This window comes from Camarhynchus parvulus, chromosome 14 (assembly GCF_901933205.1).
Source record: "Camarhynchus parvulus chromosome 14, STF_HiC, whole genome shotgun sequence".
Classification (NCBI taxonomy): Eukaryota; Metazoa; Chordata; class Aves; order Passeriformes; family Thraupidae; genus Camarhynchus; species Camarhynchus parvulus.
In genome coordinates this window covers 1,316,332-1,334,548 of record NC_044584.1, presented here as the reverse complement: position 1 = coordinate 1,334,548, position 18,217 = coordinate 1,316,332, and the positions used below count along the sequence as shown (strand labels likewise).

The window sequence follows — 18,217 nt, the reverse complement described above, 5'->3', positions numbered from 1 at the left end:
TTGGCTTTGCAGGGTCGAGTTTAAAAAATACTGAATTAATGCTTTAGTCACTGAAAGAATTTGTACTTCACTGGGCATATAAATGTGTGCAAGTGGATTTACATCAAAGCTGGCATGTGGAGTGGAGAGAAGCCATCTCTGAAATGCTTTAAATACAACATTTCTTAGCAGGTGTGTTTGGTTGTTGCAATTTGAATAGTTTTTAGAAAACCTAGAAATTCAGAGAGTTAAAAGCTGTACTGGGAGATGGTTGAACTGGCAGAGTTGTCATTCTAAACTGTGTTAATTATTGGTGTGTCTTCTCTCTTGCATCAGAAATGCATTTTCCCCTTTGCAGAAGTGTCTGTACTCTGGTTTGGGTCGGGCAGAAGTTGAATTTCAAGCAGTTTTCAGGCAGCTCTTTCAGGTGGTCTGGGTTTGGTGGCCATGAACTTGTTCAGCTGGGAACACCTCAACCACTTCTTTCCAGTAGTGCTGCTTTCTGCTGTCCAGGTGTTTTTAGAGAAAATTTGTGTTCACTTGCTTTACAGGTGAATTCTTACTTCATTTTAGTATTTTTCAATTTGTTGTTTTCCCCACAGGACATTGCTTTTGCCTTATTTTGTACATTTATAAAAATTATTGCTATAACCTTAGAAATCTTTATAGGTAGATACATAAGGTTTTATTGCAGTCCTGCTCTGTAATTGGTGCTTTATGGATTTCTTAAGGAGAAGGAAAATTATTGTTTTCAGTCTGTATAGAGTTGGCAAAGTGGTTTTGTGTGTGAGTGGCTGTGCAGGGGTTTGGCTTCACTGCAGCTCTGTGCTGTCAGTCTGACCTGTGATCTCCAGACCCTTCAAATTGTCCTGGTTACCTTGGGAACCAGCAATGGCTCAGTGGGGCAGGTGACCACTGCCTCTCCCTGTCCTCTCCTTCAAACCAGCAGGGATGTTTTGAATTTTTATTGTGTATTTGCTTTATGGTAAATACCTAAAATACACTTTGGGCCACCCCAGTCTCCATAGCCTGAGGCACACACTCTGTCAGGGAGATGAAAATCATCTTTTTCCTCTTCAAATCCTCTTCCAAGTGAGGACTGCTCCCTCTGACCACTCATTATGCACAGAAACAGTGCAGAACTTCCTGTGCAGAAATGTCATCCCAAATGACAATCACAGAATACCACTGAGATATCTTTGGGGAGGAGACTGGACTACAATGCTGGGCACAATCCCAGAATTTCAGGAAAAGGGATTATTTTAAGACCAGAAAATTCTTGCCTAAGTTTCACATTGTATTTTCATTATCATGATGCTAAACACCCTGCCTTTAAATCAGCTAAATTGTAATTAAATCCAGGGCTCAGCCTAGCAAGGGCTCCCCTGGCTCAGCCCAGCTGTGGGAGGGGAGAGCACAGCACTGTCACAGCCTGGGCAGTGAAAAACACCTTAAAACTTGAGTTCTGCAGCAGCAGAAGTCCTCATGGAGCAAAGCTTACGAGGGAGAAGGATGTTTTGATTCCTCTGAAGTGTCTGATAATAAATTATTGGAGTACCTATAGATGAGCATCCCACTGTTAGCACAAGAGCCACTCGAAAATTAATTGTATAAAGCTGCAAGCAAAAATTGGTGCTTCATTTGTGAGCACGTGGAAGATGTCATCTCCTCTGTAAATGTTCTCTGAAGAATGTCCTTCTGCCCACTTGAAATGTAGCTACTTTGACGAGCTCAGCTGAGTGTAAGAGATCCTAAAGTTGTGGTATTTTAAAAAAACCCTGTTGTCATTGAATGTGCAACGATGTGTGAGATTCCACTTGGGAGTCTGAGGAGTGGCTCTGCAGGAATGGGGCTTAGAGATTCTGCCCAACAGCTGCCCAGTATTTAGTGTAAATATAGAAGTTTTGTTCACTAGATAATTTTGATATGTTGCCCTCGAGTAAAACTGCTTATAAATAAGTTTATTTACAGGAAATGTGTTGCTTTTGATAGTGTTCTTCAGGGAAGGGTTGAGGGCAGAAGAGTGGGTGTTTAGCCCTGTTCAAGAAAGTGAGAGGTGGGAGCACTTGCAGTTGATTCATGAATTTAAAAGGACCTTTCTAGACAACAGAAAAGAATCCTCTGAATGAAGAAAGCAAGTGCAATCCAACAATAGAAGGGAAACTGTGCTGTTACCTGACCAAAGAACTGCCCTGTTCCTGGTGCTTCACCTTCCCAGCCTTGCTGAGGTGCCACCCCCTGTCTCTCCTCAGCCAAGACCTGTGGCCAGCATTGGATCTTCCTAAATTCCTCATGACCAGGAGCAGAAATTGCTTTCTGCCCCTGGAGCCTAATGAAGCAGATCTGTTAACACGACTGATAGAGAGTATTGATGCTGAGGAAAACAATGTAGTCTGTTTGCCTTAATTTATTTCTAACATCTGGTATTTAATATCCCACCAAATTGCTGCTATGCCAAAAGCTTTTGATTTGAACTCTGGGAATTGATTTTAAACTGCCAGTAAATACAAAAATGATGGTAACAGTCTCCATTAGCCATTAATCATTTATGTCAAAGTTACTAATTTGAACTCCAGCTTGTGTAAACAGCTCAGATGCTTTAGCATTTAAGCCCTGTTGAGCTGCCCACTGACACTGCATTATTTACTGATACTGCCCTGTAGCCATTAAATCTGTCTGCAGCTCTCACTGCTGTCTGGATTTAATGCACCCCTGACTTCCTGTGCTGGGAGCATTGGGCTGGATTCACTGCTAAGGAGGAGAATTCCATCCTGTAATTCCAGAGTGCAGAGCCCCACACTAAATCCATCCCAAAAAATCAGTGCAAGAAGGTAAAGATGAGCAGGAGAAAGGTGGCATTGCCCTGGAATCTGCACCTGCCTAAATAAAGCAGAGTCCTCCTGGCAGGATTAACCCCTCAGCTGCACCCCTGGATTTGTTGCTGTGGTTCCCACAGGAATTTGTCCTGGCACGGAGGCTTGGCAGGAAGGGAGATGCAAACCCTGGAGTCCCTGGTGTGTGGGCTGGGGTGAGAGACACGAGCTGGGCGTGTGCCACAGGGGCTGTGCCAGCCAGCATGGGAGCGTGGGCACAGGTGGCACCAGGCTGCCTTCACAGGGAGCTCTGGGCTGGCATCCTTTCCCCTTCCGGGCTCTCAGCTCAGCCTGGCAATGCCAATCCCAGCCCATCGCTGCTGGAGGATGGGGCTTTATTTAGAGGTGAAGTTGGGTGGTGATTTCAGACCTGGACAACGGGGCTGCCCCTGGGCACAGGGACAGTTCTGACACTCTGTAACCCTTCAGAAACCCCAGTTCTTACTCTAGAGAGCCTTTTAAAATGTTTTGTTTCCAGTTTTGAAATTTCAGTGCTTTGCTGGAAATTCTGTTTTCCGATGGAGTACAGTTAGAATTTTTGGTGTGAGTGGAAGTCCATGAAGCCGGCAAATCTGTGAGCACCCTCTCGTGGGCTCCCGATGAATTACAGTGTATTCCATCCTCCCAAATTTCCTCTTTTCCCATGAATTTAACTATAATTTACAGATTTTAACACATGCAATTAGAAAGGAGTTCTTTATGCTTCACAAAATACTTGTGATTGCAATTCACAGAATTCCAGACTGGAGAATTAAAATCTCATTCACAAACAATTTATATTTAAAGGTGTGGAATGAGTGTCAAACTGGCATATAGAAATTTAAATTCAGCTTGGTTTGTGTCAGGCTTTTATCCCATATAAAACCTTGTATTTCAGACAACAGGGTAAAAAAATGAGTAGATATATTTTCTTTTTTTAGAGCTATAGGTGATATGGGGTAATTTATGTGACTTTGGAGACTAGGAATTTCATATTTAGTGGGTGGATTTCAGGGTTTTTTCAGCTGTGAGCATCTCTTTCCATACAAAAGGTGTGATTCTGTATTGTTTGGGCTCTGTAGTCCAGAATCACCTGCTCAGCCTGAGTCTGATAACTCCACACGTGCCATTAATGGCTCTGGATGCAGCTAGCTGTGCTCCACCACCTTTTTACAGCTTCTTAAAAATAATTAGGCACTTGAGCAGCAGTTGCAGTTTTTCTCAAGTGACTAATGTTGAGCATTGAGAAGGAAGTTATCCCAAAGATTTATTTCTGTGGATAAATACTAGTTTTCTATGCAATGCCCTTGAGCATTGAGCATCCTTTTCCCTTCCCTTATTCATTTCAGCAATTAGAGCTGCTCTCATTTGAGAAGCATCTCCGGTAAGCTGCTCTCCAGAGCTCTTCCAGTTGGCTCCTTCAGCTTTTCACAGGTTGTGGCCGTGGTTTTCTCGGCAGCTCCAGGCGAGAGCGGCTCCTTCCCGCGGGGCTGCCGGGCCCCAGCGGGGCGGTGCCAGCCGGGCTCGGCTCCCCCGCTCGGCTCCTGCCAGCTCGCAGCCCACGCTCCCCTTCCCCTTCCCTAATGACAGGGAACTGCCTGCAGACTGGCTGCTTCCAACTGGGAGAACTGGTTTGGGTTGCAGTGTGATGGGTGCTGGAGCTGCCCTGCTCCTCCAACGTTCCTGGTGGTATTTTCAGTAGCTTTAACTTGTCAAAGTTTCCTCTCTCCCTGCCTGCTTTATTTGTGAATGGAGAGGAGTCTTCCCTCTGCTTAAGCTTCCAAGGAAGTGAAGTTTGGCTTTCAATTTGCTTCCTCAAAGCCACCATGCCAAGGCTCTCCCTCCCTCCCTCCTCACTGGAGCAAACACTCAGGCAAGCCAGGCTGGATTATTCCCTGGAGTCACCAGCAGGTGCTGAGGCACCTTGGTTGCTCACAGAGCCTAAGTGATGGATTTGAAGGTGTATTATTACAGGTAAATGAGGGGTACAGGGAGATGTGCTGCCATTAATGCCTGGCTCCCTGCTTTCCTGTGTTGCAGGATGGCTTTTTTCCTGGAGGAGGTGATGACTTGCACCAAGCGTCTCCTGGAGGTGATATCTGGCTGGCTGCCTCGACACTTCTTCGGTGCAATCCTGGTTTCTCTCCCAGCTCTTGCAGTTTTTTCACACTTCACCTCTGATTTTGAAACAAATATACATGTAAGTTGTTGAACTCCATTCCCTAAAGTGAGTGTTTGCAGCTACCAAAGCTTGTTGCCTGCCTGCCTTCCTCCACCTCCCTCCTGCTTTACATCTGTTTGATGGAGATCCCTTGGAGGGATGGGGCTTTGTGGATGATGGAATTCCTTGTCTGTTATGTAAACAGAGCCATGGTGAAAACTCTCTGACAAAAGGAGAGAGGATACCTAGAAATTCCTGCTGCTTGCATACCTTTTCCTTCTTAGACCAAGCACTTCTGCAGGATTTTTTTTTGAGATAATGCAAGTGGTTTATCACAGGATTATTGTCCTGGGCTGGATTTGGAGTCAGAGAAGCTGTATCAGTGAACCTCAACAATGGGAACAGGATTAGTGGGGGGTGTTTTGGCTTTGCAGGGGGAGATGAAGGAACTCAAAAGAGAGAACACTTGGTACCTAGGAATGGCCATTGCAGGGGCTGTGGGAATGGTTAAAGGAATGCCATAACTGCCTTCTGAAAAGGAAGGGAAAGAAATTGGCATGTTTAACCCAGACATGAGATCCATTTGGTATCTCTGTTATTAAAAGCACTCAGAAGGGGAGAACAAAGGGTTAAACATTCATAGAATCACAGAATGGTTTGGGTTGGAAGGCGCCTCTTGTTCCAGCCGTGGGCAACAGTGAGGAGGGGGGAGAACAGTTTAATTTAAAAGCCAACTGTAGCATAAAATCAAGGCTTAAAAACTGTGAACAAAATGGCCTCAAGCTGGAGATGAAAGATTGTTTCTCTGCAGGTTTCTCTTAGGCAGCACAGTGTGCAATCCTTCCTTTGCAGGATCTTCAGGGAATTCTGTTTCACAAAGCTTTGCTGTTTCAGGGCCCTGGGTGTAGGTAATGACCAGATCCTCTTCACTCTTCCTATCACAGCTTATTCCTGGCTCCTGGGGGCTGTGTGTTCCATGGGAACATGTGACCACACATTTTTTGGTCCTTGCTGATTTAAACACACATCCCGTGGTTGTCACAGTCACAGCAGGGTGTGGTTGACATTCTGTTCCATCCCATGCTTAAGATCATTCTGCAGCTTCTACCTTTTGGAGCTTTAGGGAAGAAATTTTTAAGCTGTAAATTGATTTGTTTGTTCATTCAGTCTAATGATGGCCTTTCCCCTCCATGATTATCAGTAAACTAACCATAGGAATGTTTTCCTCAAGGGAAGGGAGCTGAAAACCTTCAAACCTCTCAAATCTGTCCATTGATTTTGATACCATGCCGTTCATCACCATCCTTGATCATCTCTCCAGATGTTTCAGATAATATCAGAACCACTTTATGAGTGTGTTCTCAATACAGGCCAGGTTGAGTCAAAACACTTCAGGCAACAGCAGTAAAATGATGATTTTCATCACCAAACTGAGAATGAACTTTGCTTTTTTTCCCCTTGCAGGTGCTCCAGAGTCATGGGGCTGTTGGCTCACTCTCCAAGAGATGTCCCAGCTCAGCTTGTGCTCAGTGTTTCCACACTCATGGAGCTCTAGGAAATGGAGTCAATCTATAGAGGGTCAGGTAAGTCTCCTCCTTTACTATGACATGGTTTTGCAAAGTTTTTTTTTTTTTTATTCATAGCATTTTATACCTTCCCTGGATATAAAATGATTATAAAATGAAAATTAACAAAAACAACCATGAAAAAAAAACTTTCCAAAGCCATGCATCCATAGTAAATTCCAGCACATCCTGACCCTCTATAGGCTGGCTTCCTGCTGGGGCATCACTTGGAGTGAGAACCAGTGCCCTGCCACTTTAGGAGACCTGAAATGGGGGGGAAAAAAGTAAGTTTAAGTTATGAGTTTTTCATGCACACTTCTGAAATTCCTTTATCCGTTTTTTAAGTCATTAAAAAAACCAACAATTGTTGTTTGTGGTTTAAAAATGGTGAATTATGTAAGGATTTTTCCCATACTCTGTGTCTGCTCTCAATCACATGCTTGTTTGTTATGCCACAGGACTGCCAGGCTGCAGAGTCTGCACTTCAGCTGCACAGGACACCTAAAGGGAGAGAGAAGGGGAGAGAATGATCATTTCATGCTGTAAAACAGCGTAAAGCTAGACCAGAACTCCTTAATCCAAATGTGGAGTCTCTGGTTTAGCTTGGATGGTCATTAATATTCTTGGGAAACCAAAATTGGCACATCATTGGCACACTTGAGAGTTTTGAGCACTGTGAGATTGTACTGGGGAAGTGAAGGTGCTCTGGGCAGTGCATCCATCCTGCCCTGGCTTTCCTTTATCCAGTCAGGCTGTGGACAGGGAAAGGGGTTTTGAGATGAGGCATTTGGAACAGAAAATGTGAGCTTGTCCTTTGGCAGTGACTGAAGCTGCCTTTTGTCACCGAGGCAGATCCTTCCTTCCCTGGACTCAGCTGTTACAGGGCACTGTGGGGACTTCTCTGAGGATGTTTCTAAAAGCATGCAGGTGGGTGAAGTTGCACTCTGCATTTCCAATGCAATGGAATTTCAATATTGAGTTTAAAGCAGGCAGGATCTAACCCCAGCAGTGGAGATAAAGGTTACCACAAATGTTCACCTTCTTTTTTTCCCTTTTTGTGAATGAGAAGAGGCACTGAGCTTTGACCAAGGTAAGCTGGAGGCTCTGCACATTGCTGAAATAATAAAAAACCTGTGTGTGATAAAAACCTCCATCCAGGGAAAACAGTGACAAAGCACCAGTGCTAAAGGTTTTCTTGCTGCTGGAAGAGAAGATGTCCATCTCCACATGGGCTCACTCCCTGTGCCCATCACCCAGGATGAATTCTCCATCGTGGCTGTGTGGCAGGGCCTGGGCAGCTGCTAACCCCCCTCTCTCTCTCTGTTGCAGTACACCATGTTCATGTGTTGTGCCATTCTCATCACCATTGTGCAGTACTGTAACTTCTGCCAGCTCAGCTCCTGGATGAGATCCCTGCTGGCAACGGTGGTGGGAGCAGTGCTGCTCATCCTGCTCTACGTCTCCTTGTGCCCCTCCAGGTGAGCCTCACTCGTGCCTGCAGGGGAGCTCAGCTCAGCTCCTCCCAGGGAAACTAGGGGCTGGTGCACAGGATTTTCTGTCTGCTATGACTTTCTCCAGCATCTCACTCTTAATGATTTTATTTCTTCATTATTTATTTATTTTTTGAAGGATTTCAGGGGTGCCTCTTCTGTGTGACACTCTGTGCTTCCTGATGTGTTTCTAGGATACAGTTACAGACCCACAGAATTGCCTTTCACCATTAGTTTGAAAATCTGTTTTATTAAGGAATTTCCCAGGTATTTGGTGGTGCCAGAGAGCCCAACTGCCCTCCAACACCCCTCTGGATTTATTTTTGCCCTTAGTATCCACATATTCTTCTTCCACCTCCTTTCTCAATGCATTTTCCAGTGTGGAAGGCAGGTGCTTAGGTTTGATGGGATCTAATAGCCAGTTCCATTCTCAGTTTCCTGCCTTTTCAGAGGACTCTGCAGAACTGTAACCAGAGGAATCAAGATAATGCAGTTTCTGTGCAATGACCTTAAATTTTTCCAGTTTTCCTCTGATAAATGATTTCCTACAAGGAGAACTTGTTTGCAGTATTCTTCTCCTGTTTTCTTGCCAGGAGAGTCAAGGTCCTTCCAGCCTTCTACTCCTATTGGCAAAATTTTATAATCAACTTACACTTCTCAGTGGCTTAAGACCCTCCCTTGGGATGGACTTAGCAAGGTCTTCTCCTCAATCACTCAGTTCTTCTCCTTCAGAGACCTGCTGAATCAAAAGGTGAAAAACATGAAAAAAAAACCCCAAACAAACCAAAACGAGTTTGCAGATACATATTTTAGTGAGTATTTAGCTTTAATTGCCTCTTTAAGTGTCTTCAGTGGTCTCTTTTAATCTTGATCAAATTTATATTTTAAAAAAGGGAGAATAAAAGTCACCTCTTACACCTGTTCACATCTGTGATTTGAGGTGGCTGTTGAGGTTGAAGGGAGAAAGTCCTGGGAAGAAAATATCCTGGAGCTGGAGTCAATTGACAAATTATTTCTAAATCATACTGACTACAGAAAAATCCCTTTCTTGTCTCTCTGCAGAGGACTTGGACAAGGAGGGCAGGCGAGTTCTCTCCAGCTGCAGTGCAGAAAAGCAGTGTTTGGTTCTGAAGCCTCCCTGGTCTCCTCATGGTTTTGTCCCATTGGGTTCAGGATCCCCCATCTGTCCCCAGCACTGAGTGACCCTCTCCCAGCCCCAAAGATTTCTCCCTGTGGTTTTTCCCTTTGTGGCACTGGTGCTTTCAGTGGCTTAGCTTCACTGAGTGCCATGGAATCACAGAATCCTTGAGTTTGGAAAAACCCTGAGACCATCAAATCCAGCTGTCCCCCAGCCCTGCCAAGGCCACACTGCCCCATGTGCCCAAGTGCCACATCCACAGGACTTTTAAATCCCCCAGGGATGAGAACTCCAACACTGCCCTGGGCAGCTGTGCCAGGGCTTTTGCTTAAGACATTTTTTCCCTGATATCCATCCAAACCTCCCCTGGCACAACCTGAGGCTGTTCCTCTAGTGCTGTCACTTGTTCCTGGGGAGCAGAGCCCAACCCCTCTGGCTCCAAACTCAAGCCAGGTTTGGTTTTCCAGGGGAATTAGTGGAGAGCAGACCCTCAATGCCATTTCTTGGTTCCCTGCTTGCTCTTCCCTGATTCCCCAGCAGGAGTTCTGGGGCTCCTGGGGGCTCCTGGCAGAGCCTGGTGAAGGGGCCATGGATGCACTCCTGGACAAGCCCTGGGTTGAGACTTTGTGCAGAGAGAAAGACCCAAAACCGGGGATTTTCCCTGTATTTTAGCTTTATTATTGACTCTTCCAAAGGTGAGAGGGGGAGACCTTGTTGTTGTGTCAGGTCACAGCATCAGCACTCTTGCTGAGTGCTAAAGGGGCTCTGTGAATGGTAAGAAACCCCATTCTCTTAATAATTCTCTTATTTCCACCTGTGGTCTGAACAGCAGTGACCATTAATGGTCAAGGTTCAGAAATCATGGAATATGTTGTTATTTCATCCCTCAAAAATAAATATTTTAAATACTGGAGCTGTTCAACTGCAGGTCTGAAAAGGTGATTGATAGAATTTATTCTGAACAAAAGTCACACAGGTTTAGTCAGTGAAACCCATTACTTCAGTTTGTTAATAATCATCTTTTTGTTTGTCTCTTACCATGATTCTGATAATATTTTTGTCATGGTGGCAGTTGCAGCCCTGTTTGCACCACAGCAGATCCATTCTGCACTTTTACTTCCTTTTCCAGTTATAACTAATCCTGAGAGTTTGATACTCTCTTGCTACTTGATTGCAGTATAGAAATTATAATTCAAATAAATAAGCAAAGTGTTTGAATTACTTATTTTCTCTAATGACATCCTAAGAAATAGGTTCTGTGTTTGTTAGGGTTTTGGGGATTTGGGAGGTTTTTTGGTTTTGGATGGTTTGGTTGGTTTGTTTGTTTGTTTTGTTGGTTTTGGTTGGGGGTTTTGTTTGTTTTGGTTTTGTTTGGAGATGTTGGGGTTTGTCTCTTTGTGTTTTATTTTTAAAATATTTGTGCTGTGTGCTCACATAAGATGAAAGCATAATGGAGTCTTAGAGCTCTGGGATTGCTTTTCCCTATTTCCAGGTAAGATGGGATTGTTTAACAATTACTTGTTCCAGGCATTACAGAGTTCCAATTTCCCTTTTCAGGGGTTTGCAGCTCTGGCTGGTTCCCTCTCCCAAGCAGATAAGTCATGTTCAGACAAAGTTTGTGTGCTGCTATCAGGTCTGCAGTGCAGTTCTTGGTCTGTGCAATAGGGAAGTAGAAAACTCTGTCGGGAATGCTGCAGGATGGTTTGTTCATTGCTTTAACTTTCCCTCTGAAATCAGTGCTTTTCTCATTTCAGCTCCATGGAAGCTCCTCATCTAGATTTGGCACAGAACTTTAGGTAAGCTTTCTGTAAAATTACCATCTTTATATTTAGGGATAGAAACATTTTCAGTGAATTACATGGAGCAAAACTTTGCATCCACAGTAATAACCTGGGAATCCAACAAATTGATTCAGCAAGTTGTGTTTAAGCTTCTCCTGTAATTTCCTTTACAGATTACTTGGGTATGACCAAAACTCATCAGGGCTGGTGCTGCACTCACAGAGTTGTGTGATGATATTTTCTCCTTAAATTGGATTTCTAGGAAATAGAACTATGGGGGAACTGTTTAAAACAGCATCTGTTTTTCCAGTAGCAGCAGTTTTTAGAGCATTATGTGTCCACCACGAGCTGTTTCTTTGATTTTCTTGGCTGATTTGCACCATTCAGAAGCAGTGGGAGTGGGATGCTCTCCCAGCTGGGCAGGTGAGGATTCCCTGGGGTAGAGGAGCTTCCTGTGGATGTGCAGCCAGCTGCCTTCCCAGGCTGGGATGTGACAGTCTGGGCCTGGCTGTCACCTTCCCTGGGCAGGGCAGGGAGCCATAAAACAGAGAGCAAAGGAAATTTTAGCCTGGAGCCTTTCAAAGCAAACAAAAATCCCTTCCTGGGTAATTAATGGCCCCTTAAAGTAAGTGTGTTAAAGATTCACTCTGGTGATTTCAGTGTTGAGTTTCTCATGGGTTTATTACAAGTTTTTGCAATACCATTTAAGTGTTTTTACTGGCCTTTGGAATTAGACAAGTCTGGGTTTGCTCATTGCAAATTTTGGGGGAATATTTGGGCCACGCTGGGTTTGACTGAACTGTGGATCTGTGACTTTGGCAATGCCTCTAAAAGGGGTTTCAGGAACATGTTGTTTTGTTGTCAAAACAAAATTCCTGTCTAATAACTCTCATCTCCACAAATGCTGTGGTAGTTTAGGAAACACATGGGGTTTAGTACAAAGGGTTGAGAACAGGGTTGCTTTGGGTATTTCTTCACCAAGGACTCAGCACTTGCTGCAGTGTTGGGGTTTGGGGGGCTCTGGCTTTTCTTACATGGATTTTCCTTTTTCCTGGTTTTGATTAATGAAAGTTCTTTTTTGTAACAGAATTCCAGTTCATTGAATCCAGAATGGAAATCTAAAGCCAAAAGAATAGAGGGGGCTTTTGTTTTGGGTTTTTGTTTTTCTTTTGGTAAACATCAGTGTGCTGATCACTCCAGTAGTATCTCAGGATCAGCCTTAGTTTGGATCCTTGTTTGTGGTGTGTGAAGCTTTTGTGCTCCTCAGAATTCCAAACCTCTTCCTCAGCAGGCTCCTGGCCAGCTGCTAATCACTGATCAATAATTCATCCTGCCTTAAACCTTTGACAACTGAGTCTTCCCCTCAGTGACAGAAATCTGTGCAAAGATCACCTGTCAAGCACTGTTTTCCTGCAGATATTTTTCTTCCATAAACACATAACTTCTGACTGATGACAGGGGAAGGTGAGAGTTGCTGAGGACCAGACCATGGAGGTGTCTGGTGAGCAGCTGTGGAGTGAGGCTTTCCCTCCTTTGCAAGGCCTGGTTTGTGATCTAAAGGCCAAGTAAGGCAGTGACCAGAAAATGTCACCTGTTAAACATTCCTAAACTTCATTTTTCACTTTTTATTAGAGTGTTGTCTGTTCTCCTTCAGCTGAGGAAGAGACCCATGTGCTAATTCTGCTCAGCACTGCCCTTCAGTCCAGCTCTCCTGGCCTGACCCTGCCCAACCCTGGACATGAACAAACATTGGAAGTTAAAAGAGAGAGCTGGGAGTTAATCCTATTCTGTTCCTGCCATTAAACAGAATTTGGCTTCTTTCTTTAGGGTTCTTACGCTGTATATTATTGAATACCACATTTCTAGAGTACAGAATTTCCTCTTTTTTCTGGTGATGGACTAACAAAAGGTGAAACTCTCTTAGCCTAACAAATTTTTTTGCTGCAGCTTTCTGCCACAATTACATAAATCAGGTTCCTTGCTTACCCCACTCAGCACTGACGTTTTCCCATGTTCTAAGAGGGCTAGACAAGGTTGTGTGTTGCCTGTAATGAGGTTGTTCCCTTTCCTTGATCAAGAATAGAGATAATATTAATGTTGCCTGGGAAGAGAGACAGTAGTAAAGGTAATGAAGCCTTAGCACAGAGTTCACCTCTGGACTGTCTGTAAATAAAAATGTGGAGTTTCCCTTGTTTTCCAGGCAGCCCAGTTCTTCAGCCCAAAGGATACAAGCATGAACTTTGTCTTTGAAGCAGGAAACATTTCTCCTTTTCATTCCTTCCTCACCTCAGAGCAGGTGGGATGTGCCACTTCCCAGTGTGGCTGCTCAGGGGGAAGCAGCAGTTGGTCACTTGAGGGGAGGCTGCAGTCACCTGGGTGCAGGGAAGGGTTTGTAGGCACCCACTGCAGGTTTTTCATGGACAGCAGCACTCTGATCCCCTTTTCCACACCTTTCCTCCCTTGCATTCCTCTCTCAGATTTAGCAGGCAGAGGCATCCTCTTTCAATATAGCAAGATATCCAAACAGGGGTTACTGGCTCAGGAGCAAACTGGCTTTCCAGAAAGTTCTGTAAGTGGAAAGCCATTATCTTGATGATTTGTGATCAAGCCAAAGGAGATTCTATCTCTGGAGTCTCACTTGTTCCATGTTCACAGCCTGGATGGAGGTGCCAAGTTAATAGTGAGGGGGCTGTGCCAGGCAGCATTTCACCAGTTTGAGTTAAAGAAACATTGTCAGCTCAAGATCTCAATTGGAATGATTTTTAAAATCAGTTTTCTGCTGCAGCACCTCATAAAAAGTAGAATTGAGAAAGATTGGGCAATGGGGGATTGATTTTTTCTGTAGGAGGTGTGGGAGAGTTTTTCTTCTTTTCCTTCCAGAGGGTGACTCCAGGTCATGGCTGCTGCCTGGAGGAGGTGATTTAGGTGATTTCCAGCCCTGTAGGTCCTGTACCCTGGTCACTGCAACATCTCAGGCTGGAATTCCAGATGAGGGTGATGCAGTTGCTCTCTCCTTCAGGCTGGAATCAGAGCTTTCCATACTGATGCACAATGGGATAAAATTTCCTGCTGTGGAGGAGGGATCCCACCCCATTCCCCATTCACGGAAGGAGGTCAGGGCTCAGTGAGTCCCTCCCTGCCCTTGCAGATCTCAGGGCTGGAGCCCACGAGGTCAGGCCACGCTGAGCAGCTCATGGGCAGCTCCAGGAATGGGGAGTGGGAGGCAGCAGCTCCTTCCCCAAAGGCAGATCCTGCCTTCCCCTGCTCCTCACAGAACGTTTGTGGTGCTCAACTCATTCACTGCAGAGGAGTTAAAGTGCTTTGAGAGTGTTTTGTACAGCAACCTGTAAATAAAAAGCCCTTAATGGCTTAAATAAATCCCTGTGGCAGGAATGTCTGATGTTAGAGGGGATTATCTGGATCAAACTCTCAGAGCAGTAACAGAGTCAGTAACAGGTCTCTGCCCACAAGGTGTGTGAAATAATGAACTCAGAGAAGAACTTGAATTGTGCTCCTTAATCCAGATTCCTTCCTCACTTTCCCCCACCTCTTCTTATTTTCCAAGATCTTTTCTCTTACCCACATCATTTTGTTTTATAAGCCCATCAAGCTGGGGGAGGGCATTTTGTCACCTCCAAAATAGAGGGATTAGCAGGGATTGTATTGCAGGAGTTGTTCCCTTCTAGTCATTAATTATGGAATCATTTAGGCTGGAAAAGACCTCCAAGATCAGAGAATCACAGAATAAAAGGGACCAACAAGTCCAGCCATTAACCCAGCTAAAGCCACCACTAAACCACATCTTTGTCTTTGTCTCTGACTTGTCTTTCTAGGGAGGAAATAAACAGGTTCATACCAGAGGTTCTGTTGAGAATCAGGGAGGAAGGAGTGCACAGCAATTAAAGGAACCTGATGGTGGGGCTCTACTTTGAATTGGGCCAGCTCCTTTCATGGTCCCCTTGTGAAGAGGGAATAAATGAATACACCTTCACTTCTCCTGGGAGAAGTATATTTATGGTAGAAAACAAAAGAAGTAATTTTCAATGTAATCTGTCCTATCTTTCATCTGAAATTCAACCTGCACTCTCTGTATTGTAAATATTTCACTCACCAGAAACTTTTTTCCCCATAGGATTTCTGTAAAAAATGGAACAGATACAAAGACTATGGCACAGAGAAATGTTTTTGGATATGGGGCACGTTCATCTGTCTCACAGCTGTGCTGTGGTTTTGTTTCATCACACTTTCCTGTCAATCAAGTATTTGAGAATGAAACTCAGAAAAAAAAACTGTGCCTGTAATAAAGTTCAGTTCTGAAATATATCCAAAGTGGAAGCCTGTCCCCCATGGACATGAAGCAACAAAATTAACTCAGGAATGTTCTCATATGTTACAGTAACAAATTCAGCCTTCTCTTCTTGAGCTGTTGCTCCAGTTGTGCTGAGTTTTAATCCCTTCCTGCCTTCCCAGAGAAGTGCAGGCAGGTGCTGAGTGTGGATTCCTGTCTTGCTCTCCAGGAGCAAGGCTGATGTGATGCTCTCCCTTTTCAAACCTTCTCTTAACGCGAAAAACTTCAGCGCGTATCTGCTCATATCAGATCTGAAGCTTTGGCATAATTTTATCCAAAAATGCAGTTGGATCCCTGCAGAAATGACTGCATGCCAAGCTGTCTGCGCTCAGCCTTCGCTTCTGGGAGTGCATAGGTGGGGCCTGCTCAGATTCAATTTGTGCCTTTGCATCTCTGCAGAAAGTTGAGATTGGAGAGTGCAGATGTCTCCTCGTTCAGGGTGGTTTGGCACTGGCAGATGCTCCATCAGCGCCTCATAATCTGCGCAGGCAGGCAGTGAATTGCCGAAAGGATCTGAAATATTGCTCCCAATCTATGGCAGACAGGAATTCTTGATTATTTTATGTAATCTTGGCACTTGGAGAAACTTTCTGTCTCCGCCATGAAAAGCTGAAGTGGTTTTATCGTAGAAAAGATGTCAGCACAGCCATGTTCCCCACTTCCATGCAGTTCGTAGAACCCCAGACTGGGCTGGGTCAGAAGGACCTTAAAGCTCATGAAGTTCCAACCCCCTGCCATGGGGTTCTCCACGATGTGTCTTTTACAGGGTTATCTTCTCCCAAACCCTTCTTGTGTAGCATTAAAGGCACATGGCAAAGGTTCCTGGTCCTTGGTTAGGACACAGGGGAAAGGCACAGGAGTGTAAAGCAGCTGGTTCTGAATATTGGAGGTAATAAAAAATACAAAACCAGATAAATTCCACAAAAATTCAGAGACACCCCCACGTATAGACATTCAGTGCACTCAGATACCTAAACACACACACACAGGTACATCTTTACATACAGTGTTTTTAGTTACATATTTGGATATAATAATAACAGTTTCCTTGGTGAAGTCCTTAAAACAGGATTGGGCCGTGCCACTGAACATGATGATAAAGAAATACTAGGTGGGTTTATGGAAGTACTTGGTAAGTTTAAGAATTAAATTAATTCTTTGCCATTTCCTTAGCCGAACAGATGAAGTTCTCAATGGATATTTTATAATCTAGCATTTCTAATCCAGCATTTTTAGCTGTGGGGCAGGGATGGCAATGCCCTAAGTTAAAATGCCCCTGTGTGTTCTCCCCCCTGTGCAGCTCCAGAAGGAGCCCGTGCAACAGCTCGGCTCCGAGTGACGCGCGGCGGCCGGCGGAGCTCATCGGCCAGGAGGTGGTTCTGGTGTCCTTCCTGCTGCTCCTGCTGGTCTGGTTCCTGAACCGCGAGTTCGAGGTCAGTTACCGGCTGCACTACCACGGCGACGTGGAGGCCGACCTGCACCGCACCAAGATCCAGAGCATGAGGGATCAGGCTGACTGGCTGCTGAGGAACATCATCCCCTACCACGTGGCCGAGCAGCTGAAGGTGTCCCAGAGCTATTCCAAAAACCACGACAGCGGCGGGGTGATCTTTGCCAGCATCGTGAACTTCAGCGAGTTCTACGAGGAGAACTACGAGGGCGGCAAGGAGTGTTACCGGGTCCTGAACGAGCTCATCGGGGACTTCGACGAGCTGCTGAGCCAACCCCACTACAGCAGCATCGAGAAGATCAAAACCATCGGGGCCACCTACATGGCGGCGTCGGGGCTGAACACCTCGCAGTGCCAGGACAGCAGCCATCCCCACGGGCACCTGCAGACCCTTTTTGAATTTGCCAAAGAAATGATGCGGGTGGTGGATGACTTCAACAACAACATGCTGTGGTTTAACTTCAAACTGCGCATCGGCTTCAACCACGGCCCCCTCACGGCCGGGGTCATCGGCACCACCAAGCTGCTCTATGACATCTGGGGGGACACTGTGAACATCGCCAGCAGGATGGACACCACCGGCGTCGAGTGCCGCATCCAGGTGAGTGAGGAGAGCTACCGCATCCTCAGCAAGATGGGGTATGACTTTGACTACAGGGGGACGGTCAATGTGAAGGGGAAGGGGCAGATGAAGACCTACCTTTACCCCAAGTGCATGGACAACGGCATTGTGCCGCACCACCAGTTGTCCATATCTCCAGACATTCGGGTTCAAGTGGATGGCAGCATTGGGCGGTCTCCGACGGATGAGATTGCCAACCTGGTGCCTTCTGTACAGAATTCTGATAAGATAGCCCATGGCACAGATAGCTCAGAAGCCAAGGACATCCTTCCTTCTGCCAAGAAGCTCCAGAAAGATGCGGCGAAGGCAGAGGAGAGGTGCAGGTTTGGCAAAGCCGTGGAAAAGGATGACTGTGAGGAGACGGGGACTGAGGAGGTCAATGAACTGACAAAGCTAAATATCTCTAAGAGTGTATGATGAACTGTCAGAGTTGCATGAAGTGCTCTGTCCATAGAAACACACAGACTTTTGCAATTGGCAGTTTTCTTTTCCAAGAGAGACCTTCTCCACACCTGGGTTGTACGTTTGTGTTCATTTCGGCACCTGGGGCTGTGTGGATCATGGCTCTTCAGGGCTTGTTTTCATCCATCTCTCTCCTCCATGCCCCAAACCACATCCCAAGCTCCCCAGCTCCCTGTGCAACCATCTTACAGCTGAGTAGAGGATATTAAGTGCCTTCAGATATACTCCATTGGACTCCCTGTCAAGGTACAGAGGCCCCAAGTGAAATCATAGCTTTGGGTATTTATCTAATTTTAAAGAAAAGAAAAGCTGTGGTTATATCATTTTTATTGTCGTTTCTCACAAAACACTTTTTTTGGCTAATGCAAC

At 45.2% G+C, this 18,217-nt stretch overlaps 1 protein-coding gene across 2 annotated transcripts in view; it reads left to right on the top strand.

Moving 5' to 3' along the window:
- ADCY9 (adenylate cyclase 9) overlaps positions 1–17,860 on the top strand; it is an 82,805-nt gene extending 64,945 nt beyond the window's left edge. For both annotated transcript variants that reach the window (XM_030958382.1, XM_030958381.1), the window contains 4 exons: positions 4,872–5,031; positions 7,887–8,035; positions 10,940–10,981; positions 16,615–17,860. In XM_030958382.1, coding sequence (XP_030814242.1) covers positions 4,872–5,031; positions 7,887–8,035; positions 10,940–10,981; positions 16,615–17,803 — 1,540 coding nt within the window. In that variant the 3' untranslated portion in view covers positions 17,804–17,860. The remainder of the gene's footprint in view (positions 1–4,871; positions 5,032–7,886; positions 8,036–10,939; positions 10,982–16,614) is intronic.
- Positions 17,861–18,217: the final 357 nt, after the last annotated feature.